At 54.4% G+C, this 27,198-nt stretch overlaps 1 protein-coding gene across 4 annotated transcripts in view; it reads left to right on the plus strand.

Moving 5' to 3' along the window:
* Positions 1-27,198, plus strand: part of LOC142908125 (uncharacterized) — a 49,526-nt gene that overhangs the window by 13,196 nt on the left and 9,132 nt on the right. For 2 of the 4 annotated variants that reach the window (XM_076058384.1, XM_076058385.1), the window contains exons 3-7: positions 2,753-2,973; positions 9,349-9,470; positions 13,080-13,156; positions 26,119-26,185; positions 26,845-26,991. In XM_076058384.1, coding sequence (XP_075914499.1) covers positions 9,465-9,470; positions 13,080-13,156; positions 26,119-26,185; positions 26,845-26,991 — 297 coding nt within the window. In that variant the 5' untranslated portion in view covers positions 2,753-2,973; positions 9,349-9,464. Of the gene's footprint in view, positions 832-2,752; positions 2,974-9,348; positions 9,471-13,079; positions 13,157-26,118; positions 26,186-26,844; positions 26,992-27,198 lie in introns of those variants that run through there. The other 2 variants (XM_076058383.1, XR_012931607.1) reach the window with 2 other exon arrangements.

Raw genomic sequence — 27,198 nt, forward strand, 5'->3', positions numbered from 1 at the left:
TGAGCTGGGTGGTGAGCTGGGTGGTGAGCTGGGTGGTGAGCTGGGTGGTGAGCTGGGTGGTGAGCTGTGTGGTGAGCTGGGTGGTGAGCTGTGTGGTGAGCTGGGTGGTGAGCTGGGTGGTGAGCTGGGTGGTGAGCTGGGTGGTGAGCTGTGTGGTGAGCTGGGTGGTGAGCTGGGTGGTGAGCTGGGTGGTGAGCTGGGTGGTGAGCTGGGTGGTGAGCTGGGTGGTGAGCTGGGTGGTGAGCTGGGTGGTGAGCTGGGTGGTGAGCTGGGTGGTGAGCTGGGTGGTGAGCTGGGTGGTGAGCTGTGTGGTGAGCTGTGTGGTGAGCTGTGTGGTGAGCTGTGTGGTGAGCTGTGTGGTGAGCTGTGTGGTGAGCTGTGTGGTGAGCTGTGTGGTGAGCTGGGTGGTGAGCTGGGTGGTGAGCTGGGTGGTGAGCTGGGTGGTGAGCTGGGTGGTGAGCTGGGTGGTGAGCTGGGTGGTGAGCTGGGTGGTGAGCTGTGTGGTGAGCTGGGTGGTGAGCTGTGTGGTGAGCTGGGTGGTGAGCTGGGTGGTGAGCTGGGTGGTGAGCTGGGTGGTGAGCTGGGTGGTGAGCTGGGTGGTGAGCTGGGTGGTGAGCTGGGTGGTGAGCTGGGTGGTGAGCTGGGTGGTGAGCTGGGTGGTGAGCTGGGTGGTGAGCTGGGTGGTGAGCTGGGTGGTGAGCTGGGTGGTGAGCTGGGTGGTGAGCTGGGTGGTGAGCTGGGTGGTGAGCTGGGTGGTGAGCTCACCTGTGCCTCATCCGCCTGCTTACCCCGCTTGTCAACCTGCAGCTACTGCAGTGGAATCCCCTGGAGGTGAGTGGTGAGGAGTGGTGAGGAGTGGTGAGGAGTGGTAGTGGTGGTAGTAGTGGTGAGGAGTGGTGGTGGTGGTAGTAGTGGTAGTGATGATGGTAGTAGTGGTGGTGGTAGTAGTGGTGGTGGTAGTAGTGGTGGTGGTAGTGGTGGTGGTGGTAGTAGTGGTGGTGGTGGTGGTGATGATGGTAGTAGTGGTGATGGTAGTGGTGGTGGTGATGGTGGTAGTAGTGGTGGTGATGGTGGTAGTAGTGGTGGTGGTGATGGTGGTGGTAGTAGTAGTGATGATGGTAGTAGTAGTGGTGGTGGTGGTGGTGAGGATGATGGAGCTGTGTAGTGAGCTGGGTGGTGAGCTGAGTGGTGAGCTGGGTGGTGAGCTGGGTGGTGAGCTGGGTGGTGAGCTGGGTGGTGAGCTGTGTGGTGAGCTGGGTGGTGAGCTGTGTGGTGAGCTGGGTGGTGAGCTGGGTGGTGAGCTGGGTGGTGAGCTGGGTGGTGAGCTGGGTGGTGAGCTGGGTGGTGAGCTGGGTGGTGAGCTGTGTGGTGAGCTGGGTGGTGAGCTGGGTGGTGAGCTGTGTGGTGAGCTGGGTGGTGAGCTGTGTGGTGAGCTGGGTGTGAGCTGGATGGTGAGCTGGGTGGTGAGCTGGGTGGTGAGCTGGGTGGTGAGCTGGGTGGTGAGCTGGGTGGTGAGCTGGGTGGTGAGCTGGGTGGTGAGCTGTGTGGTGAGCTGTGTGGTGAGCTGGGTGGTGAGCTGGGTGGTGAGCTGGGTGGTGAGCTGGGTGGTGAGCTGGGTGGTGAGCTGTGTGGTGAGCTGGGTGGTGAGCTGGGTGGTGAGCTGGGTGGTGAGCTGGGTGGTGAGCTGGGTGGTGAGCTGGGTGGTGAGCTGGGTGGTGAGCTGGGTGGTGAGCTGGGTGGTGAGCTGGGTGGTGAGCTGGGTGGTGAGCTGGGTGGTGAGCTGGGTGGTGAGCTGTGTGGTGAGCTGGGTGGTGAGCTGGGTGGTGAGCTCACCTGTGCCTCATCCGCCTGCTTACCCCGCTCGTCAACCTGCAGCTACTGCAGTGGAACCCCCTTGGAGGTGAGTGGTGAGGAGTGGTGAGGAGTGGTGAGGAGTGGTGAGGAGTGGTGAGGAGTGGTGAGTGAGTGAGTGAGTGGTGAGGATGGTGGTAGTAGTAGTAATGGTGGTGAGGATGGTGGTGAGGAGTGGTAGTGATGGTGGTAGTGGTGGTGGTAGTGGTGATGATGATGGTGATGATGGTGGTAGTGGTGATGATGGTGGTAGTGGTGATGGTGGTGGTAGTGGTGATGATGATGGTGGTAGTGGTGATGATGGTGGTAGTGGTGATGGTGGTGGTAGTGGTGATGATGGTGGTAGTGGTGATGGTGATGGTGGTGGTAGTGGTGATGATGATGGTGGTAGTGGTGATGATGGTGGTAGTAATGGTAGTGATGGTGGTACTGGTGGTAGTGATTTTGGTGGTACTGGTGGTAGTGGTGGTGATGGTGGTAGTGGTGGTGGTACTGGTGATGGTGGTGGTGGTGATGGTGGTAGTGGTGATGGTGGTAGTGATGATGGAGGTGATGATGATGATCCACCCACTCACTCACCCAACCACCCACTCACCCAACCACCCACTCACCCAACCACCCACTCACCCACCCACCCACTCACTCACCCACCCACTCACTCACTCACCCACCCACTCACTCACCCAACCACCCAACCACTCACCCACTCACTCACCACTCACTCACCCACTCACTCACTCACCCACCCACTCACCCACCCACTCACCCACTCACCCAACCACCCACCCACCACTCACCCACCCACTCACTCACTCACCCACCCATTCACCCAACCAACCACCCACCCACCCCACTCACCCACCCACCCACCCACTCACCCACCCACCACCCCATCCACTAGGCTGACTGCCCTCCACTAGAGTCACTCCCCTGGTTCGACTCCATGATCTTCTACGGGGACCTGGAGGACCCTGGGGCTACCCCCACCCCTACGGGGGAGGGGGGGGGAGGAGGGAGGGGGGGGAGCCGCCCCCCCCCCAACGCCCCCCACACTCGTTGGGGGGCCAGACCTGGGGGTCGTCCCAGGAGTGGTGGAGCGAACGGTCACCCCGCTACTCACCAGTGAGTCGCCCACCCTCCTCACTCGCCCACTCATTCACTCACTCACTCACCCACTCACCCACTCATTCACCCACTCACCCACCCACTCACCCACCCACTCACCCACTCACTCACCCACTCACTCACCCACCCACTCACCCACTCACTCACCACCCACCCACTCACTCACCCACTCATTCATCCACTCACCCACTCACTCGCCCGCCCACCCACCCACTCGCCCACCCACTCACCCACTCACTCACTCACCCACCCACTCACTCACTCACTCACCCACTCACTCACTCACCCCCCCACTCACTCACCCACCCACTCACCCACCCACTCACTCACCCACTCACTCACTCACCCACTCACTCACCCCCCCACCCACTCACCACTCACCCACCCACCACTCACCCACTCACTCACTCACTTACCCACCCACTCACTCACTCATTCACCCACTCACCCACCCACTCACTCACCCACTCATTCACCCACTCACCCACCCACTCACCACTCACCCACTCACCCCCCACCCACTCACCCACCCACTCACTCACTCACACACTCAGTCACCCACCCACTCACTCACTCACCCCCCCACCCACTCACCCACCCACCCACTCACTCACTCACCCCCCCACCCACTCACTCACTCACCCACCCACTCACCCACTCACCCACCCACTCACTCACTCACCCACCCACCCACTCACCCACCCACTCACTCACCCACTCACTCACCCGCCCACCCACCCACTCACCCACCCACCACCCACTTCACTCACTCACTCACCCACCCACTCACTCACTCACTCACCCACCCACTCACTCACTCACCCCCCCACTCACTCACCCACCCACCTCACCCACCCACTCACCCACCCACTCACCCACTCACTCACCACTCACCCACCCACTCACTCACTCACTCACCCACTCACTCACCTCACCCCCCCACTCACTCACCCACCCCCCACTCACCCACCCACTCACTCACCCACTCACTCACTCACCCACTCACCCACCCACTCACCCACCCACCCACTCACTCACCCACCCACTCACTCACCCACTCACCCACTCACTCACTCACCCACTCACTCACTCACTCACCCACTCACTCACTCACCCCCCCACTCACTCACCCACCCCTCACCCACCCACTCACCCACCCACTCACCCACCCACTCACCCACCCACTCACCCACCCACTCACCCAACCACTCACTAACCCACCCACTCACCCACCCACTCACTCACCCCCCCACCCACTCACCACTCACCCACCCACCACTCACCCACTCACCACTCACTTACCCACCACTCACTCACTCATTCACCACTCACCCACTCACTCACCCACCCACTCACTCACCCACTCACCCCCCCACTCACTCACCCACCCCCCCACCACCACCCACCCACTCACCCACTACCCCCCACCCACTCACCCACCCCACTCACTCACCCACCATCACTCACCCCCACCCACTCACCCACCCACTCACCACCCACCCACTCACCCACCCACTCACCCCACTCACCCCACCCACTCACCCCACTCCCACCACCACCACTCACCCACCCACTCACCCACCCACTCACCCACTCACCCACCCACCCACTCACCACTCACCCACCCACCCACTCACCCACCCACTCACTCACCCATTCATTCATCCACTCACCCACCCACTCACCCACCCACTCACCACCCACCCACCCACCCACCCCCACTCACCCACCCACTCACCCACCCACTCACCCACCCACCCACTCACTCACCCCCCACTCACTCACTCACCCACCACACACCCACCCACCACTCACCCACCCACTCACTCCACCCACCCACTCACCCACTCACCACCCACTCACACACACACCACACCCCCCGCTCACCCCCTCACCCTCACCCCCACCACTCACCCACCCCCTCACCCACTCACTCACGCTCACACCCCCCACCCCCTCACTCCCTCACCCCCTCGCTCACCCCCCCGCTCACCCCGCTCACCCCCTCGCTCATCCCCCCACCCACCCCCCCACCCCCACTCCTCACCCCTCCCCACCCCCCTCACCCCCTCACTCACCCTCGCTCACCCCCTCACTCACTCACCCACCCACCCACCCACCCACCGACTCACCCACCCACTCACCCACCCCCCTCACTCACCCACCCACTCACCCCACTCACCCCCCACTCACCCACCCACCACCCACCCACCCACCCACTCACTCACCCACCCACACACCCACCCCACCCACCCACCCCCCCACCCACTCACCCACCCACTCACCCACTCCACCCACCCACCCACTCACTCACCACTCACCCACCCACTCACCCACCCACTCACCACCCCCCCACCCACTCACCCACCCACACCCACCCACTCACCCACTCACTCATCCACTCACCCACCCACTCACCCACCCACTCACCCACCCACCCACCCACTCACTCACCCACCCACACACCCACCCACCCACTCACCCACCCACTCACCCACTCACTCACCCACCCCCTCACCCACTCACCCACCCACTCACTCACCACCTCACTCACCCCCTCACTCACCCCCCCACCCACTCACTCATCCACTCACTCACTCACCCCCCCACCCACTCACCCACCCACTCACTCACCACCACCACCCACCCACTCACCCACCCTCACCACACCCACCCACCACCCACCCACTCACCCACTCACCCACTCACTCATCCACTCACCCACCCACTCACCCACCCACTCACCCACCCACCCACCCACTCACTCACCCACCCACACACCCACCCACCCACTCACCCACCACTCACCCACTCACTCACCCACCCCCTCACCCACTCACCCACCCACTCACTCACCCCCTCACTCACCCCCTCACTCACCCCCCCACCCACTCACTCATCCACTCACTCACTCACCCCCCCACCCACTCACCCACCCACTCACTCACTCACCCCCCCCACCCACTCACCACTCACCCACTCACTCACCCCCCCACCCACTCACCACTCACCCACCCCACTCACTCACCCACCCACTCACTCACTCATTCACCCACTCACCCACCCACTCACTCCACCCACTCATTCACCCACTCACCCACCCACTCACTCACTCACCCACCCACTCACCCACCCACTCACTCACTCACGCACCACTCACCCACCCACTCACTCACTCACCACCCCCCCACCCACTCACCCACCCACCCACTCACTCACTCACTCACCCCCCCACCCACTCACTCACTCACTCACCCACCCACTCACCCACTCACTCACTCACCCACTCACTCACTCACCCACCCACCCACTCACCCCACTCACCCACCCACCCACTCACTCACCCACTCACTCACTCACCCACCCACTCACTCACCCACTCATTCATCCCACCCACTCACTCACCCACCCACTCACTCACCCACTCACCCCCCCACTCACTCACCCACCCACTCACCCACCCACTCACTCACTCACCCCCCCACCCACTTACCCCCCCACCCACTCACCCACCCACTCACTCACCCACCCACTCACCCACCCACTCACTCACCCACCCCACTCACCCACCCACTCACTCACCCACCCACTCACCCACCCACTCACCCACCCACTCACCCACCCACACACCCACCCACTCACCCACCCACTCACCCACTCACTCACCCACCCACTCACCCACTCACCCACCCACTCACCACTCACCCACCCACTCACCCACCCACTCACTCACCCACCCACTCACCCACCCACTCACTCACTCACCCACCCACCCACTCACCCACCCACCCACTCACCCACCCACTCACTCACCCACTCACTCACTCACTCACCCACCCACTCACTCACCCATTCATTCATCCACTCACCCACTCACTCACCCACCCACTCACTCACCCACTCACCCCCCCACTCACTCACCCACCCACTCACTCACTCACCCCCCCCACCCACTTACCCCCCCACCCACTCACCCACCCACTCACTCACCCACCCACTCACTCACCCACCCACTCACCCACCCACTCACTCACCCACCCACTCACCCACCCACTCACCCACTCACTCACCCACCCACTCACCCACTCACCCACCCACTCACCACTCACCCACCCACTCACCCACCCACTCACTCACTCACCCACCCACCCACTCACTCACTCACCCACCCACCCACTCACCCACCCACTCACTCACCCATTCATTCATCCACTCACCCACCCACTCACCCACCCACTCACTCACCCACCCACTCACCCACCCACTCACTCACCCACCCACTCACCCACCCACTCACCCACCCACCCACCCACTCACTCACCCACCCACTCACTCACCCACCCACACACCCACCTACTCACCCACTCACTCACTCACCCACCCACTCACCCACTCACTCACCCACTCACTCACACACTCACTCACCCCCTCGCTCACCCCCTCACTCACTCACCCCCTCACTCACTCACCCACCCCCTCACCCCCTCACCCACTCACTCACTGGCTCACCCCCTCGCTCACCCCCTCACTCGCTCACCCCCTCGCTCACCCCCTCGCTCACCCCCTTGCTCACCCCCTCGCTCACCCCCTCGCCCACCCCCTCGCTCACCCCCTCACTCGCTCACCCCCTCGCCCACCCCCTCACCCCCCTCACTCACTCACTCGCTCACCCCCTCACTCACTCACCCACCCACTCACCCACCCACCGACTCACCCACCCACTCACCCACCCACTCACTCACTCACCCACCCACTCACTCACTCACTCACCCACCCACTCACCCACTCACCCACCCACTCACCCACCCACTCACCCACCCACCCACCCACTCACTCACCCACCCACACACCCACCCACCCACTCACCCACCCACTCACCCACTCACTCACCCACCCACTCACCCACTCACTCACCCACCCACCCACTCACCACTCACCACCCACTCACCCACCCACTCACTCACTCACCCACCCACTCACCCACCCACTCACCCACTCACCCACTCACTCACTCATCCACTCACCCACCCACTCACCCACCCACTCACCCACCCACCCACCCACTCACTCACCCACCCACACACCCACCCACCCACTCACCCACCCACTCACCCACTCACTCACCCACCCCCTCACCCACTCACCCACCCACTCACTCACCCCCTCACTCACCCCCTCACTCACCCCCCCACCCACTCACTCATCCACTCACTCACTCACCCCCCCACCCACTCACCCACCCACTCACTCACTCACCCCCCACCCACTCACCACTCACCCACTCACTCACCCCCCCACCCACTCACCACTCACCCACCCACTCACTCACTCACCCACCCACTCACTCACTCATTCACCCACTCACCCACCCACTCACTCACCCACCATTCACCCACTCACCCACCCACTCACTCACTCACCCACCCACTCACCCACCCACTCACTCACTCACGCACTCAGTCACCCACCCACTCACTCACTCACTCACCCCCCACCCACTCACCCACCCACCCACTCACTCACTCACTCACCCCCCCACCCACTCACTCACTCACTCACCCACCCACTCACCCACTCACTCACTCACCCACTCACTCACTCACCCACCCACCCACTCACCCACTCACCCACTCACTCACTCACCCACTCACTCACTCACCCACCCACCCACTCACCCACTCACCCACCCACCCACTCACTCACCCACTCATTCATCCACTCACCCACTCACTCACCCACCCACTCACTCACCCACTCACCCCCCCACTCACTCACCCACCCACTCACCCACCCACTCACTCACTCACCCCCCCACCCACTTACCCCCCCACCCACTCACCCACCCACTCACTCACCCACCCACTCACCCACCCACTCACTCACCCACCCACTCACCCACCCACGCACTCACCCACCCACTCACCCACCCACTCACCCACCCACACACCCACCCACTCACCCACCCACTCACCCACTCACTCACCCACCCACTCACCCACTCACCCACCCACTCACCACTCACCCACCCACTCACCCACCCACTCACTCACTCACCCACCCACTCACCCACCCACTCACTCACTCACCCACCCACCCACTCACCCACCCACCCACTCACCCACCCACTCACTCACCCACCCACACACCCACCCACTCACCCACCCACTCACTCACTCACCCACTCACTCACCCACTCACCCACCCACTCACTCACCCACCCACTCACTCACCCACCCACTCACTCACCCACCCACTCACTCACCCACCCACTCACCTACTCACTCACTCCCCCCCACGCTCACCCCCTCGCTCACCCCCTCACCCCCTCGCTCACCCCCTCGCTCACCCCCTCACTCGCTCACCCCCCGTCAGGGCTGGCTGGTGAGGTCTGGGACCCCGTGTCCACGTCCCAGACCCAGCGTCTGGTCTCCACCGTGAGGCGTCTCGTCCACTGCTTCCCCAGCGTCACGCACGCCGGCAACACCGCCATGCAGGTGGCGGGGGGGAGGGGCTAGTGGGGGGGAGGGGAGGGGCTAGTGGGGGGGAGGGGAGGGGCTAGTGGGGGGGGGTGTAGAGAGAGAGAGTCACAGGAGTTGGATACTTTCCCCCAGCGTCATGCAGGTGGGAGGGGCTAGTGGGGGGGGGGGAGGGGCTAGTGGGGGGAGGGGAGGGGCTAGTGGGGGGGAGGGGAGGGGCTAGTGGGGGGGAGGGGAGGGGCTAGTGGGGGGGGTGTAGAGAGAGAGAGTCACAGGAGTTGGATACTTTCCCCCAGCGGCATGCAGGTGGGAGGGGCTAGTGGGGGGGGGGGGGAGGGGCTAGTGGGGGGAGGGGAGGGGCTAGTGGGGGGGAGGGGAGGGGCTAGTGGGGGGGAGGGGAGGGGCTAGTGGGGGGGGGTGTAGAGAGAGAGTCACAGGAGTTGGATACTTTCCCCCAGCGCCATGCAGGTGAGTGGGGGGGAGGGGCTTGGGGAGGGGAGGGGCTTGTGGAGGGGAGGGGCTAGTGGAGGGGAGGGGCTAGTGGGGGGGAGGGGCTGAGGGGGAGGGGAGGGGCTAGTGGGGGGGGTGTAGAGAGAGAGAGTCACAGGAGTTGGATACTTTCCCCCAGCGCCATGCAGGTGAGTGGGGGGAGGGGCTTGGGGAGGGGAGGGGCTAGTGGGGGGGAGGGGCTAGTGGGGGGAGGGGAGGGGCTAGTGGGGGGGAGGGGAGGGGCTAGTGGGGGGGAGGGGAGGGGCTAGTGGGGGGGGGTGTAGAGAGAGAGAGTCACAGGAGTTGGATACTTTCCCCAGCGTCATGCAGGTGGGAGGGGCTTGGGGAGGGGAGGGGCTTGTGGAGGGGAGGGGCTAGTGGAGGGGAGGGGCTATTGGGGGGAGGGGAGGGGCTAGTGGGGGGGAGGGGAGGGGCTAGTGGGGGGGAGGGGAGGGGCTAGTGGGGGGGTGTAGAGAGAGAGTCACAGGAGTTGGATACTTTCCCCCAGCGCCATGCAGGTGAGTGGGGGGAGGGGCTTGGGGAGGGGAGGGGCTTGTGGAGGGGAGGGGCTTGTGGAGGGGAGGGGCTAGTGGAGGGGCTTGTGGAGGGGAGGGGCTAGTGGGGGGGAGGGGAGGGGCTAGTGGGGGGGGTGTAGAGAGAGAGAGTCACAGGAGTTGGATACTTTCCCCCAGCGCCATGCAGGTGAGAGGGGGGAGGGGCTTGTGGAAGGGGAGGGGCTTGTGGGGGGGAGGGGCTAGTGGAGGGGAGGGGCTTGTGGAGGGGAGGGGCTAGTGGGGGGAGGGGAGGGGCTAGTGGGGGGGGTGTAGAGAGAGAGAGTCACAGGAGTTGGATACTTTCCCCCAGCGTCATGCAGGTGGGAGGGGCTAGTGGGGGGGGGGGGGGGGAGGGGCTAGTGGGGGGAGGGGAGGGGCTAGTGGGGGGGAGGGGAGGGGCTAGTGGGGGGGAGGGGAGGGGCTAGTGGGGGGGGGGGGTGTAGAGAGAGAGTCACAGGAGTTGGATACTTTCCCCCAGCGCCATGCAGGTGAGAGGGGGGAGGGGCTTGGGGAGGGGAGGGGCTTGGGGAGGGAGGGGCAAGTGGGGGGAGGGGCTTGTGGAGGGGAGGGGCTGAGGGGGAGGGGAGGGGCTAGTGGGGGGGAGGGGAGAGAGAGTAACAGGAGTTGGATACTTTCCCCCAGCGTCATGCAGGTGAGTGGGGGGGGAGGGGCTTGTGGAGGGGAGGGGCTTGTGGAGGGGAGGGGCTTGTGGAGGGGAGGGGCTAGTGGAGGGGAGGGGCTAGTGGGGGGGAGGGGAGGGGCTAGTGGGGGGGGGTGTAGAGAGAGAGTCACAGGAGTTGGATACTTTCCCCAGCGCCATGCAGGTGAGAGGGGGGAGGGGCTTGTGGAGGGGAGGGGCTTGGGGAGGGAGGGGCAAGTGGGGGGAGGGGCTTGTGGAGGGGAGGGGCTAGTGGGGGGGAGGGGAGGGGCAAGTGGGGGGAGGGGAGGGGCTAGTGGGGGGGTGTAGAGAGAGAGAGTCACAGGAGTTGGATACTTTCCCCCAGCGTCATGCAGGTGAGAGGGGGGAGGGGCTTGTGGGGGGAGGGGCTTGTGGGGGGGAGGGGCTTGTGGAGGGGAGGGGCTTGTGGAGGGGAGGGGCTTGGGGAGGGGCTAGTGGGGGAGGGGAGGGGCTGTGGGGGGGAGGGGAGAGAGAGAGTCACAGCAGTTGGATACTTTCCCTAGCGTCATGCAGGTGAGAGGGGGGAGGGGCTTGTGGAGGGGAGGGGCTAGTGGGAGGGAGGGGCAAGTGGGGGGAGGGGCTTGTGGAGGGGAGGGGCTAGTGGGAGGGAGGGGCAAGTGGGGGAGGGGCTGGGGGAGGGGAGGGGCTAGTGGGGGGAGGGGAGGGGCTAGTGGGGGGAGGGGAGGGGCTAGTGGGGGGGGTGTAGAGAGAGAGTCACAGGAGTTGGATACTTTCACCAGCGTCATGCAGGTGAGTGGGGGGAGGGGCTTGTGGAGGGGAGGGGCTAGTGGAGGGGTGAGGGAGGGGCTAGTGGAGGGGTGAGGGAGGGGCTAGTGGAGGGGGGAGGGGCTAGTGGGGGGGCTGGGGGAGGGGTTAGTGGAGGGGTGAGGGAGGGGCTAGTGGGGGTGAGGGAGGGGCTAGTGGAGGGGTGAGGGAGGGGCTAGTGGAGGAGTGAGGGGCTAGTGTAGGGGGGAGGGAGGGGCTAGTGGAGGGGTGAGGGAGGGGCTAGTGGGGGGGGGCTGGGGAGGGGCTAGTGGAGGGGTGAGGGAGGGGCTAGTGGGGGTGAGGGAGGGGCTAGTGGAGGGGTGAGGGAGGAGCTAGTGGAGGGGTGAGGGAGGAGCTAGTGGAGGGGTGAGGGAGGGGCTAGTGGAGGGGTGAGGGAGGGGCTAGTGGAGGGGTGAGGGAGGGGCTAGTGGAGGGGGGAGGGGCTAGTGGGGGGGGCTGGGGGAGGGGTTAGTGGAGGGGTGAGGGAGGGGCTAGTGGAGGGGTGAGGGAGGGGCTAGTGGAGGGGTGAGGGAGGGGCTAGTGGAGGAGTGAGGGGCTAGTGTAGGGGGGAGGGAGGGGCTACTGGAGGGGTGAGGGAGGGGCTAGTGGGGGGGGCTGGGGGAGGGGCTAGTGGAGGGGTGAGGGAGGGGCTAGTGGGGGTGAGGGAGGGGCTAGTGGAGGGGTGAGGGAGGGGCTAGTGGAGGAGTGAGGGAGGGGCTAGTGTAGGGGGGAGGGGCTAGTGGAGGGGTGAGGGAGGGGCTAGTGGGGGGGGCTGGGGGAGGGGCTAGTGGAGGGGTGAGGGAGGGGCTAGTGGGGGTGAGGGAGGGGCTAGTGGGGGTGAGGGAGGGGCTAGTGGAGGGAGGAGGGAGGGGCTAGTGGAGGGGGGAGGGAGGGGCTAGTGGGGGGGGGCTGGGGGAGGGGCTAGTGGAGGGGGGAGCGAGGGGCTAGTTGAGGGGTGGGGGCTGGTGTTGACCCCACCGTCACATCCCGTGGACGCGTGCCAAGCAAAGAGCTTCATTGCTCTTCGGATTCCTGCTGCTGCTGCTGCAGTCTAAATACTCAGCCCCCCCCTCCCCCCTCCCCCCCTCCCCCCTCTCCCCCCCTCTCCCCCCCTCTCCCCCCTCTCCCCCCCCCCCCCAGGCGCTGCTTCAGGCTGTGGTTGGCCGAATGCGACGCAGCTTGGATGAGGACGTGTTTGTACCTGTCTACCCTCTAGGGTAATCACTAGTTAGTGACTAGTTAGTGACTAGTAACTAGTAACTAACTAGTTACTAGTCAGCTTGGATGAGGACGTGTTTGTACCTGTCTACCCTCTAGGGTAATCACTAGTTAGTAGTTACTAGTTAGTTACTAGTTAGTAGTAACTAGTCACTAGTTAGTAGTCACTAACTAGTAACTAGTCAGCTTGGATGAGGACGTGTTTGTACCTGTCTACCCTCTAGGGTAATCACTAGTTAGTAATCACTAGTTAGTTACTAGTAACTAGTTACTAGTTACTAGTAACTAGTTACTAGTCAGCTTGGATGAGGACGTGTTTGTACCTGTCTACCCTCTAGGGTAATCACTAGTTAGTAATCACTAGTTAGTTACTAGTAACTAGTTACTAGTTACTAGTAACTAGTTACTAGTCAGCTTGGATGAGGACGTGTTTGTACCTGTCTACCCTCTAGGGTAATCACTAGTTAGTAATCACTAGTTAGTTACTAGTAACTAGTTACTAGTTACTAGTAACTAGTTACTAGTCAGCTTGGATGAGGACGTGTTTGTACCTGTCTACCCTCTAGGGTAATCACTAGTTAGTAGTTACTAGGACGTGTTTGTACCTGTCTACCCTCTAGGGTAATCACTAGTTAGTAGTTACTAGGACGTGTTTGTACCTGTCTACCCTCTAGGGTAATCACTAGTTAGTAGTTACTAGGACGTGTTTGTACCTGTCTACCCTCTAGGGTAATCACTAGTTAGTAGTTACTAGGACGTGTTTGTACCTGTCTACCCTCTAGGGTAATCACTAGTTAGTAGTTACTAGGACGTGTTTGTACCTGTCTACCCTCTAGGGTAATCACTAGTTAGTAGTTACTAGGACGTGTTTGTACCTGTCTACCCTCTAGGGTAATCACTAGTTAGTAGTTATCACTAGTTAGTAGTAACTAGTTACTAGTTACTAGTCAGCTTGGATGAGGACGTGTTTGTACCTGTCTACCCTCTAGGGTAATCACTAGTTAGTAGTTACTAGTAACTAGTTACTAGTCAGCTTGGATGAGAACGTGTTTGTACCTGTCTACCCTCTAGGGTAATCACTAGTTAGTAATTAGTAGTTAGTGACTAGTTAGTAACTAGTTACTAGTCAGCTTGGATGAGGACGTGTTTGTACCTGTCTACCCTCTAGGGTAATCACTAGTTAGTAATTAGTAGTTAGTGACTAGTTAGTAACTAGTTACTAGTCAGCTTGGATGAGGACGTGTTTGTACCTGTCTACCCTCTAGGGTAATCACTAGTTAGTAGTTACTAGTTAGTTACTAGTTAGTAGTAACTAGTCACTAGTTAGTAGTCACTAACTAGTAACTAGTCAGCTTGGATGAGGACGTGTTTGTACCTGTCTACCCTCTAGGGTAATCACTAGTTAGTAATCACTAGTTAGTTACTAGTAACTAGTTACTAGTTACTAGTAACTAGTTACTAGTCAGCTTGGATGAGGACGTGTTTGTACCTGTCTACCCTCTAGGGTAATCACTAGTTAGTAATCACTAGTTAGTTACTAGTAACTAGTTACTAGTTACTAGTAACTAGTTACTAGTCAGCTTGGATGAGGACGTGTTTGTACCTGTCTACCCTCTAGGGTAATCACTAGTTAGTAATCACTAGTTAGTTACTAGTAACTAGTTACTAGTTACTAGTAACTAGTTACTAGTCAGCTTGGATGAGGACGTGTTTGTACCTGTCTACCCTCTAGGGTAATCACTAGTTAGTAGTTACTAGGACGTGTTTGTACCTGTCTACCCTCTAGGGTAATCACTAGTTAGTAGTTACTAGGACGTGTTTGTACCTGTCTACCCTCTAGGGTAATCACTAGTTAGTAGTTACTAGGACGTGTTTGTACCTGTCTACCCTCTAGGGTAATCACTAGTTAGTAGTTACTAGGACGTGTTTGTACCTGTCTACCCTCTAGGGTAATCACTAGTTAGTAGTTACTAGGACGTGTTTGTACCTGTCTACCCTCTAGGGTAATCACTAGTTAGTAGTTACTAGGACGTGTTTGTACCTGTCTACCCTCTAGGGTAATCACTAGTTAGTAGTTATCACTAGTTAGTAGTAACTAGTTACTAGTTACTAGTCAGCTTGGATGAGGACGTGTTTGTACCTGTCTACCCTCTAGGGTAATCACTAGTTAGTAGTTACTAGTAACTAGTTACTAGTCAGCTTGGATGAGAACGTGTTTGTACCTGTCTACCCTCTAGGGTAATCACTAGTTAGTAATTAGTAGTTAGTGACTAGTTAGTAACTAGTTACTAGTCAGCTTGGATGAGGACGTGTTTGTACCTGTCTACCCTCTAGGGTAATCACTAGTTAGTAATTAGTAGTTAGTGACTAGTTAGTAACTAGTTACTAGTCAGCTTGGATGAGGACGTGTTTGTACCTGTCTACCCTCTAGGGTAATCACTAGTTAGTGACTAGTTACTAGTTAGTTACTAGTAACTAGTTACTAGTAACTAGTTACTAGTAACTAGTTACTAGTTACTAGTAACTAGTAACTAGTCAGCTTGGATGAGGACGTGTTTGTACCTGTCTACCCTCTAGGGTAATCACTAGTTACTAGTTAGTAGTAACTAGTTACTAGGACGTGTTTGTACCTGTCTACCCTCTAGGGTAATCACTAGTTAGTAGTTAGTAGTAACTAGTTACTAGGACGTGTTTGTACCTGTCTACCCTCTAGGGTAATCACTAGTTAGTAGTTAGTAGTAACTAGTTACTAGTCAGCTTGGATGAGGACGTGTTTGTACCTGTCTACCCTCTAGGGTAATCACTAGTTAGTGACTAGTTAGTAGTAACTAGTTACTAGTCAGCTTGGATGAGGACGTGTTTGTACCTGTCTACCCTCTAGGGTAATCACTAGTTAGTGACTAGTTAGTAGTAACTAGTTACTAGTCAGCTTGGATGAGGACGTGTTTGTACCTGTCTACCCTCTAGGGTAATCACTAGTTAGTAATTAGTAGTTAGTGACTAGTTAGTAACTAGTTACTAGTCAGCTTGGATGAGGACGTGTTTGTACCTGTCTACCCTCTAGGGTAATCACTAGTTAGTGACTAGTTACTAGTTAGTTACTAGTAACTAGTTACTAGTAACTAGTTACTAGTAACTAGTTACTAGTTACTAGTAACTAGTAACTAGTCAGCTTGGATGAGGACGTGTTTGTACCTGTCTACCCTCTAGGGTAATCACTAGTTACTAGTTAGTAGTAACTAGTTACTAGGACGTGTTTGTACCTGTCTACCCTCTAGGGTAATCACTAGTTAGTAGTTAGTAGTAACTAGTTACTAGGACGTGTTTGTACCTGTCTACCCTCTAGGGTAATCACTAGTTAGTAGTTAGTAGTAACTAGTTACTAGTCAGCTTGGATGAGGACGTGTTTGTACCTGTCTACCCTCTAGGGTAATCACTAGTTAGTGACTAGTTAGTAGTAACTAGTTACTAGTCAGCTTGGATGAGGACGTGTTTGTACCTGTCTACCCTCTAGGGTAATCACTAGTTAGTAATTAGTAGTTAGTGACTAGTTAGTAACTAGTTACTAGTCAGCTTGGATGAGGACGTGTTTGTACCTGTCTACCCTCTAGGGTAATCACTAGTTAGTGACTAGTTAGTAGTAACTAGTTACTAGTCAGCTTGGATGAGGACGTGTTTGTACCTGTCTACCCTCTAGGGTAATCACTAGTTAGTAATTAGTAGTTAGTGACTAGTTAGTAACTAGTTACTAGTCAGCTTGGATGAGGACGTGTTTGTACCTGTCTACCCTCTAGGGTAATCACTAGTTAGTGACTAGTTACTAGTTAGTTACTAGTAACTAGTTACTAGTAACTAGTTACTAGTAACTAGTTACTAGTTACTAGTAACTAGTAACTAGTCAGCTTGGATGAGGACGTGTTTGTACCTGTCTACCCTCTAGGGTAATCACTAGTTACTAGTTAGTAGTAACTAGTTACTAGGACGTGTTTGTACCTGTCTACCCTCTAGGGTAATCACTAGTTAGTAGTTAGTAGTAACTAGTTACTAGGACGTGTTTGTACCTGTCTACCCTCTAGGGTAATCACTAGTTAGTAGTTAGTAGTAACTAGTTACTAGTCAGCTTGGATGAGGACGTGTTTGTACCTGTCTACCCTCTAGGGTAATCACTAGTTAGTGACTAGTTAGTAGTAACTAGTTACTAGTCAGCTTGGATGAGGACGTGTTTGTACCTGTCTACCCTCTAGGGTAATCACTAGTTAGTAATTAGTAGTTAGTGACTAGTTAGTAACTAGTTACTAGTCAGCTTGGATGAGGACGTGTTTGTACCTGTCTACCCTCTAGGGTAATCACTAGTTAGTGACTAGTTAGTAGTAACTAGTTACTAGTCAGCTTGGATGAGGACGTGTTTGTACCTGTCTACCCTCTAGGGTAATCACTAGTTAGTAATTAGTAGTTAGTGACTAGTTAGTAACTAGTTACTAGTCAGCTTGGATGAGGACGTGTTTGTACCTGTCTACCCTCTAGGGTAATCACTAGTTAGTAATCACTAGTTAGTAGTAGTTAGTAACTAGTTACTAGACAGCTTGGATGAGGACGTGTTTGTACCTGTCTACCCTCTAGGGTAATCACTAGTTAGTAATTAGTAGTTAGTGACTAGTTAGTAACTAGTTACTAGTCAGCTTGGATGAGGACGTGTTTGTACCTGTCTACCCTCTAGGGTAATCACTAGTTAGTGACTAGTTAGTAGTAACTAGTTACTAGTCAGCTTGGATGAGGACGTGTTTGTACCTGTCTACCCTCTAGGGTAATCACTAGTTAGTAATTAGTAGTTAGTGACTAGTTAGTAACTAGTTACTAGTCAGCTTGGATGAGGACGTGTTTGTACCTGTCTACCCTCTAGGGTAATCACTAGTTAGTGACTAGTTAGTAGTAACTAGTTACTAGTCAGCTTGGATGAGGACGTGTTTGTACCTGTCTACCCTCTAGGGTAATCACTAGTTAGTAATTAGTAGTTAGTGACTAGTTAGTAACTAGTTACTAGTCAGCTTGGATGAGGACGTGTTTGTACCTGTCTACCCTCTAGGGTAATCACTAGTTAGTAATCACTAGTTAGTAGTAGTTAGTAACTAGTTACTAGACAGCTTGGATGAGGACGTGTTTGTACCTGTCTACCCTCTAGGGTAATCACTAGTTAGTAATTAGTAGTTAGTGACTAGTTAGTAACTAGTTACTAGTCAGCTTGGATGAGGACGTGTTTGTACCTGTCTACCCTCTAGGGTAATCACTAGTTAGTGACTAGTTAGTAGTAACTAGTTACTAGTCAGCTTGGATGAGGACGTGTTTGTACCTGTCTACCCTCTAGGGTAATCACTAGTTAGTAATTAGTAGTTAGTGACTAGTTAGTAACTAGTTACTAGTCAGCTTGGATGAGGACGTGTTTGTACCTGTCTACCCTCTAGGGTAATCACTAGTTAGTAATCACTAGTTAGTAGTAGTTAGTAACTAGTTACTAGACAGCTTGGATGAGGACGTGTTTGTACCTGTCTACCCTCTAGGGTAATCACTAGTTAGTAATTAGTAGTTAGTGACTAGTTAGTAACTAGTTACTAGTCAGCTTGGATGAGGACGTGTTTGTACCTGTCTACCCTCTAGGGTAATCACTAGTTAGTAGTTATCACTAGTAACTAGTTACTAGGACGTGTTTGTACCTGTCTACCCTCTAGGGTAATCACTAGTTAGTAGTTATCACTAGTAACTAGTTACTAGGACGTGTTTGTACCTGTCTACCCTCTAGGGTAATCACTAGTTAGTAGTTATCACTAGTAACTAGTTACTAGGACGTGTTTGTACCTGTCTACCCTCTAGGGTAATCACTAGTTAGTAGTTAGTTAGTGACTAGTTAGTAGTTACTAGTTACTAGTGACTAGTCAGCTTGGATGAGGACGTGTTTGTACCTGTCTACCCTCTAGGGTAATCACTAGTTAGTAGTTAGTTAGTGACTAGTTAGTAGTTACTAGTGACTAGTCAGCTTGGATGAGGACGTGTTTGTACCTGTCTACCCTCTAGGGTAATCACTAGTTAGTAGTTACTAGTTAGTGACTAGTTAGTAGTAACTAGTCACTAACTAGTAACTAGTCAGCTTGGATGAGGACGTGTTTGTACCTGTCTACCCTCTAGGGTAATCACTAGTTAGTAGTTAGTTAGTGACTAGTTAGTAGTTACTAGTTACTAGTCAGCTTGGATGAGGACGTGTTTGTACCTGTCTACCCTCTAGGGTAATCACTAGTTAGTAGTTAGTTAGTGACTAGTTAGTAGTTACTAGTGACTAGTCAGCGTGGATGAGGACGTGTTTGTACCTGTCTACCCTCTAGGGTAATCACTAGTTAGTAGTTACTAGTTAGTGACTAGTTAGTAGTAACTAGTCACTAACTAGTAACTAGTCAGCTTGGATGAGGACGTGTTTGTACCTGTCTACCCTCTAGGGTAATCACTAGTTAGTAGTTAGTTAGTGACTAGTTAGTAGTTACTAGTTACTAGTCAGCTTGGATGAGGACGTGTTTGTACCTGTCTACCCTCTAGGGTAATCACTAGTTAGTAGTTAGTTAGTGACTAGTTAGTAGTTACTAGTGACTAGTCAGCTTGGATGAGGACGTGTTTGTACCTGTCTACCCTCTAGGGTAATCACTAGTTAGTAGTTACTAGTTAGTGACTAGTTAGTAGTAACTAGTCACTAACTAGTAACTAGTCAGCTTGGATGAGGACGTGTTTGTACCTGTCTACCCTCTAGGGTAATCACTAGTTAGTAGTTAGTTAGTGACTAGTTAGTAGTTACTAGTGACTAGTCAGCTTGGATGAGGACGTGTTTGTACCTGTCTACCCTCTAGGGTAATCACTAGTTAGTAGTTAGTTAGTGACTAGTTAGTAGTTACTAGTGACTAGTCAGCTTGGATGAGGACGTGTTTGTACCTGTCTACCCTCTAGGGTAATCACTAGTTAGTAGTTACTAGTTAGTGACTAGTTAGTAGTAACTAGTCACTAACTAGTAACTAGTCAGCTTGGATGAGGACGTGTTTGTACCTGTCTACCCTCTAGGGTAATCACTAGTTAGTAGTTAGTTAGTGACTAGTTAGTAGTTACTAGTTACTAGTGACTAGTCAGCTTGGATGAGGACGTGTTTGTACCTGTCTACCCTCTAGGGTAATCACTAGTTAGTAGTTAGTTAGTGACTAGTTAGTAGTTACTAGTGACTAGTCAGCTTGGATGAGGACGTGTTTGTACCTGTCTACCCTCTAGGGTAATCACTAGTTAGTAGTTACTAGTTAGTGACTAGTTAGTAGTAACTAGTCACTAACTAGTAACTAGTCAGCTTGGATGAGGACGTGTTTGTACCTGTCTACCCTCTAGGGTAATCACTAGTTAGTAGTTAGTTAGTGACTAGTTAGTAGTTACTAGTTACTAGTGACTAGTCAGCTTGGATGAGGACGTGTTTGTACCTGTCTACCCTCTAGGGTAATCACTAGTTAGTAGTTAGTTAGTGACTAGTTAGTAGTTACTAGTGACTAGTCAGCTTGGATGAGGACGTGTTTGTACCTGTCTACCCTCTAGGGTAATCACTAGTTAGTAGTTATCACTAGTTAGTAGTAACTAGTAACTAGTCAGCTTGGATGAGGACGTGTTTGTACCTGTCTACCCTCTAGGGTAATCACTAGTTACTAGTTATCACTAGTTATCACTAGTTATCACTAGTTAGTAACTAGTTAGTTACTAGTAACTAGTCAGCCTGGATGAGGACGTGTTTGTACCTGTTTACCCTCTAGGGTAATCACTAGTTAGTAATCACTAGTTAGTGACTAGTTAGTAATCACTAGTTACTAGTAACTAGTCAGCTTGGATGAGGACGTGTTTGTACCTGTCTACCCTCTAGGGTAATCACTAGTAACTAGTTATCACTAGTTAGTAGTAACTAGTTACTAGTTACTAGTCAGCTTGGATGAGGACGTGTTTGTACCTGTCTACCCTCTAGGGTAATCACTAGTTAGTAATCACTAGTTAGTTACTAGTTACTAGTGACTAGTCAGCTTGGATGAGGACGTGTTTGTACCTGTCTACCCTCTAGGGTAATCACTAGTTAGTAGTTATCACTAGTTAGTAGTAACTAGTAACTAGTCAGCTTGGATGAGGACGTGTTTGTACCTGTCTACCCTCTAGGGTAATCACTAGTTAGTAGTTAGTTAGTGACTAGTTAGTAGTTACTAGTTACTAGTGACTAGTCAGCTTGGATGAGGACATGTTTGTACCTGTCTACCCTCTAGGGTAATCACTAGTTAGTAGTTATCACTAGTTAGTAGTAACTAGTAACTAGTCAGCTTGGATGAGGACGTGTTTGTACCTGTCTACCCTCTAGGGTAATCACTAGTTAGTAGTTAGTTAGTGACTAGTTAGTAGTTACTAGTTACTAGTGACTAGTCAGCTTGGATGAGGACGTGTTTGTACCTGTCTACCCTCTAGGGTAATCACTAGTTAGTAGTTATCACTAGTTAGTAGTAACTAGTAACTAGTCAGCTTGGATGAGGACGTGTTTGTACCTGTCTACCCTCTAGGGTAATCACTAGTTACTAGTTATCACTAGTTATCACTAGTTATCACTAGTTAGTAACTAGTTAGTTACTAGTAACTAGTCAGCCTGGATGAGGACGTGTTTGTACCTGTTTACCCTCTAGGGTAATCACTAGTTAGTAATCACTAGTTAGTGACTAGTTAGTAATCACTAGTTACTAGTAACTAGTCAGCTTGGATGAGGACGTGTTTGTACCTGTCTACCCTCTAGGGTAATCACTAGTTAGTAATCACTAGTTAGTTACTAGTTACTAGTGACTAGTCAGCTTGGATGAGGACGTGTTTGTACCTGTCTACCCTCTAGGGTAATCACTAGTTAGTAGTTATCACTAGTTAGTAGTAACTAGTAACTAGTCAGCTTGGATGAGGACGTGTTTGTACCTGTCTACCCTCTAGGGTAATCACTAGTTAGTAGTTAGTTAGTGACTAGTTAGTAGTTACTAGTTACTAGTGACTAGTCAGCTTGGATGAGGACGTGTTTGTACCTGTCTACCCTCTAGGGTAATCACTAGTTAGTAGTTATCACTAGTTAGTAGTAACTAGTAACTAGTCAGCTTGGATGAGGACGTGTTTGTACCTGTCTACCCTCTAGGGTAATCACTAGTTACTAGTTATCACTAGTTATCACTAGTTATCACTAGTTAGTAACTAGTTAGTTACTAGTAACTAGTCAGCCTGGATGAGGACGTGTTTGTACCTGTTTACCCTCTAGGGTAATCACTAGTTAGTAATCACTAGTTAGTGACTAGTTAGTAATCACTAGTTACTAGTAACTAGTCAGCTTGGATGAGGACGTGTTTGTACCTGTCTACCCTCTAGGGTAATCACTAGTAACTAGTTATCACTAGTTAGTAGTAACTAGTTACTAGTTACTAGTCAGCTTGGATGAGGACGTGTTTGTACCTGTCTACCCTCTAGGGTAATCACTAGTTAGTAATCACTAGTTAGTGACTAGTTACTAGTTAGTTACTAGTAACTAGTCAGCTTGGATGAGGACGTGTTTGTACCTGTCTACCCTCTAGGGTAATCACTAGTTAGTTAGTAGTAACTAGGACGTGTTTGTACCTGTCTACCCTCTAGGGTAATCACTAGTTAGTTACTAGTTAGTAGTAACTAGGACGTGTTTGTACCTGTCTACCCTCTAGGGTAATCACTAGTTAGTGACTAGTTAGTAGTAACTAGGACGTGTTTGTACCTGTCTACCCTCTAGGGTAATCACTAGTTAGTTATCACTAGTTAGTAGTTACTAGTAACTAGTTACTAGTCAGCTTGGATGAGGACGTGTTTGTACCTGTCTACCCTCTAGGGTAATCACTAGTTAGTAGTTACTAGTTATCACTAGTTAGTAACTAGTTAGTTACTAGTAACTAGTCAGCTTGGATGAGGACGTGTTTGTACCTGTCTACCCTCTAGGGTAATCACTAGTTAGTAATCACTAGTTAGTAACTAGTTACTAGTAACTAGTTACTAGTCAGCTTGGATGAGGACGTGTTTGTACCTGTCTACCCTCTAGGGTAATCACTAGTTAGTAGTTACTAGTAACTAGTTACTAGTCAGCTTGGATGAGAACGTGTTTGTACCTGTCTACCCTCTAGGGTAATCACTAGTTAGTTACTAGTTAGTGACTAGTTAGTAGTTAGTTAGTAGTAACTAGTTACTAGTAACTAGTTACTAGTCAGCTTGGATGAGGACGTGTTTGTACCTGTCTACCCTCTAGGGTAATCACTAGTTAGTAGTAACTAGTTACTAGTAACTAGTTACTAGTAACTAGTCACTAGTTACTAGTCAGCTTGGATGAGGACGTGTTTGTACCTGTCTACCCTCTAGGGTAATCACTAGTTAGTGACTAGTTAGTAGTAACTAGTTACTAGTAACTAGTCAGCTTGGATGAGGACGTGTTTGTACCTGTCTACCCTCTAGGGTAATCACTAGTTACTAGTTATCACTAGTTAGTGACTAGTTAGTAATCACTAGTTACTAGTAACTAGTAACTAGTCAGCTTGGATGAGGACGTGTTTGTACCTGTCTACCCTCTAGGGTAATCACTAGTTAGTAGTTACTAGTTAGTAGTAACTAGTTACTAGTAACTAGTTACTAGTAACTAGTCACTAGTTACTAGTCAGCTTGGATGAGGACGTGTTTGTACCTGTCTACCCTCTAGGGTAATCACTAGTTAGTGACTAGTTAGTAGTAACTAGTTACTAGTAACTAGTCAGCTTGGATGAGGACGTGTTTGTACCTGTCTACCCTCTAGGGTAATCACTAGTTACTAGTTATCACTAGTTAGTGACTAGTTAGTAATCACTAGTTACTAGTAACTAGTAACTAGTCAGCTTGGATGAGGACGTGTTTGTACCTGTCTACCCTCTAGGGTAATCACTAGTTAGTAGTTACTAGTTAGTAGTTACTAGTTAGTAGTAACTAGTTAGTAGTAACTAGTAACTAGTTACTAGTAACTAGTCACTAGTTACTAGTCAGCTTGGATGAGGACGTGTTTGTACCTGTCTACCCTCTAGGGTAATCACTAGTTAGTGACTAGTTAGTAGTTACTAGTTAGTAGTAACTAGTTACTAGTCAGCTTGGATGAGGACGTGTTTGTACCTGTCTACCCTCTAGGGTAATCACTAGTTAGTTATCACTAGTTACTAGTAACTAGTTACTAGTAACTAGTTACTAGTCAGCTTGGATGAGGACGTGTTTGTACCTGTCTACCCTCTAGGGTAATCACTAGTTAGTAGTTAGTTAGTGACTAGTTAGTAGTTACTAGTTACTAGTGACTAGTCAGCTTGGATGAGGACGTGTTTGTACCTGTCTACCCTCTGGGGTAATCACTAGTTAGTGATTAGTTACTAGTAACTAGTTAGTGACTAGTTACTAGTTAGTAGTTACTAGTGACTAGTTACTAGTCACTAACCACTAGTTAGTAGTCACTAGTCACTAACCCCTAGTCACTAGTCACTACCCCCTAGTCACTAGTCACTACCCCCTAGTCACTAGTCACTACCCCCTAGTCACTAGTCACTACCCCCTAGTCACTAAAGCTCGTGTCTCCCCGTGTCTCCCCGTGTCTCCTCCGTGTCTCCCCGTGTCTCCCCCGTGTCTCCCCCGTGTCTCCCCGTGTCTCCCCCGTGTCTCCCCGTGTCTCCCCGTGTCTCCCCGTGTCTCCCCCTGTCTCCCCGTGTCTCCCCGTGTCTCCCCGTGTCTCCCCCGTGTCTCCCCCCTGTCTCCCCGTGTCTCCCCTGTGTCTCCCCCCTGTCTCCCCCGTGTCTCCCCCCTGTCTCCCCCGTGTCTCCCCCCTGTCTCCCCCGTGTCTCCCCCGTGTCTCCCCGTGTCTCCCCCGTGTCTCCCCCCTGTCTCCCCGTGTCTCCCCCGTGTCTCCCCCGTGTCTCCCCGTGTCTCCCCGTGTCTCCCCGGTGTCTCCCCCGTGTCTCCCCGTGTCTCCCCGGTGTCTCCCCGGTGTCTCCCCCGTGTCTCCCCCGTGTCTCCCCCTGTCTCCCCGTGTCTCCCCCGTGTCTCCCCGTGTCTCCCCGTGTCTCCCCCGTGTCTCGCCCGTGTCTCCCCGTGTCTCCCCCGTGTCTCCCCCGTGTCTCCCCCGTGTCTCCCCGTGTCTCCCCGTATCTCCCCCCGTGTCTCCCCGTGTCTCCCCGTGTCTCCCCGTGTCTCCCCGTGTCTCCTCCGTGTCACCCCGTGTCTCCCCCCTGTCTCCCCCCTGTCTCCCCGTGTCTCCCCGTGTCTCCCCCGTGTCTCCCCCGTGTCTCCCCGTGTCTCCCCCGTGTCTCCCCCGTGTCTCCCCCGTGTCTCCCCGTGTCTCCCCCGTGTCTCCCCGTGTCTCCCCGTGTCTCCCCCGTGTCTCCCCGTGTCTCCCCCGTGTCTCCCCGTGTCTCCCCGTGTCTCCCCCGTGTCTCCCCCGTGTCTCCCCCGTGTCTCCCCCGTGTCTCCCCCGTGTCTCCCCCGTGTCTCCCCGTGTCTCCCCCGTGTCTCCCCGTGTCTCCCCCGTGTCTCCCCGTGTCTCCCCCGTGTCTCCCCGTGTCTCCCCCGTGTCTCCCCCGTGTCTCCCCCGTGTCTCCCCATGTCTCCCCGTGTCTCCCCGTGTCTCCCCCGTGTCTCCCCCGTGTCTCCCCGTGTCTCCCCCGTGTCTCCCCCGTGTCTCCCCCGTGTCTCCCCCGTGTCTCCCCCGTGTCTCCCCGTGTCTCCCCCGTGTCTCCCCGTGTCTCCCCCCTGTCTCCCCCGTGTCTCCCCCGTGTCTCCCCCCTGTCTCCCCCGTGTCTCCCCCGTGTCTCCCCCGTGTCTCCCCGTGTCTCCCCCGTGTCTCCCCCGTGTCTCCCCCTGTCTCCGCGTGTCTCAGGGTGCTGGAAACGAGAGGTGGAGGGGCTGCTGCTTTTGCTGAGAGACAGTACTGGGTGACGGTGAAGGTGGGTGGGTGGGTGGGTGAGTGAGTGGGTGGGTGGGTGGGTGAGTGGGTGGGTGGGTGAGTGAGTGGGTGGGTGAGTGAGTGGGTGGGTGGGCGAGTGAGTGGGTGGGTGGGCGAGTGAGTGGGTGCGTGGGCGAGTGAGTGGGTGGGTGAGCGAGTGGGTGGGTGGGTGGGTGGGTGAGTGGGTGGGTGGGTGAGTGGGTGGGTGGGTGGGTGAGTGGGTGGGTGGGTGGGTGAGTGGGTGGGTGGGTGGGTGAGTGGGTGGGTGGGTGGGTGAGTGGGTGGGTGGGTGGGTGAGAGGGTGAGTGAGTGGGTGAGTGAGTGGGTGGGTGAGTGGGTGAGTGGGTGGGTGAGTGGGTGGGTGGGTGGGTGAGTGGGTGGGTGAGTGGGTGGCTGAGTGGGTGGGTGGCTGAGTGGGTGGGTGGCTGAGTGAGTAAGTGGGTAGCTGAGTGAGTGGGCGGCTGAGTGAGTGAGTGGGCGGGTGGGTGAGTGAGTGGCTGAGTGAGTGGGTGTGTGGCTGAGTTGGTGAGTGGCTGAATGAGTGAGTGTTTGGGTGGGTGGGTTGGTGAGTGAGTGCATGAGTGGCTGAGTGAGTGAGTGTTTGGGTGAGGGGGTGAGTGAGTGAGTGAGGTGGGTGGGTGAGCGGGTGAGCGTGTGCAGTTGCTAGGCAACGTGGTGAGCTGGACGGGGTTGGTGAGCGAGGCCGTGCTGAAGGAGCTTGCTCTGGACGGCCTGGTGAGCAGACATCTCGTCCATGCCCTACAGCACTCACCCTCACCATCGCTGGCGCTGCGGAAGAGTGAGCAGGTAACTCACTCAGCCACTCACTCACTCAGCCACTCACTCACTCAGCCACTCACTCAGCCACTCACTCACTCAGACACTCACTCACTCAGACACTCACTCACTCACTCAGCCACTCACTCAGCCAGCCACTCATTCACTCAGCCACTCACTCACTCAGCCACTCACTCACTCACTCAGCCACTCACTCACCCACCCACTCACTCACTC

The sequence above is a fragment of the Petromyzon marinus genome, assembly GCF_048934315.1.
Source record: "Petromyzon marinus isolate PM22_M1 ecotype Great Lakes invasive population chromosome 73 unlocalized genomic scaffold, UKy_Petmar_22M1.pri1.0 chr73_unloc.2, whole genome shotgun sequence".
NCBI classification, from domain to species: domain Eukaryota; kingdom Metazoa; phylum Chordata; class Hyperoartia; order Petromyzontiformes; family Petromyzontidae; genus Petromyzon; species Petromyzon marinus.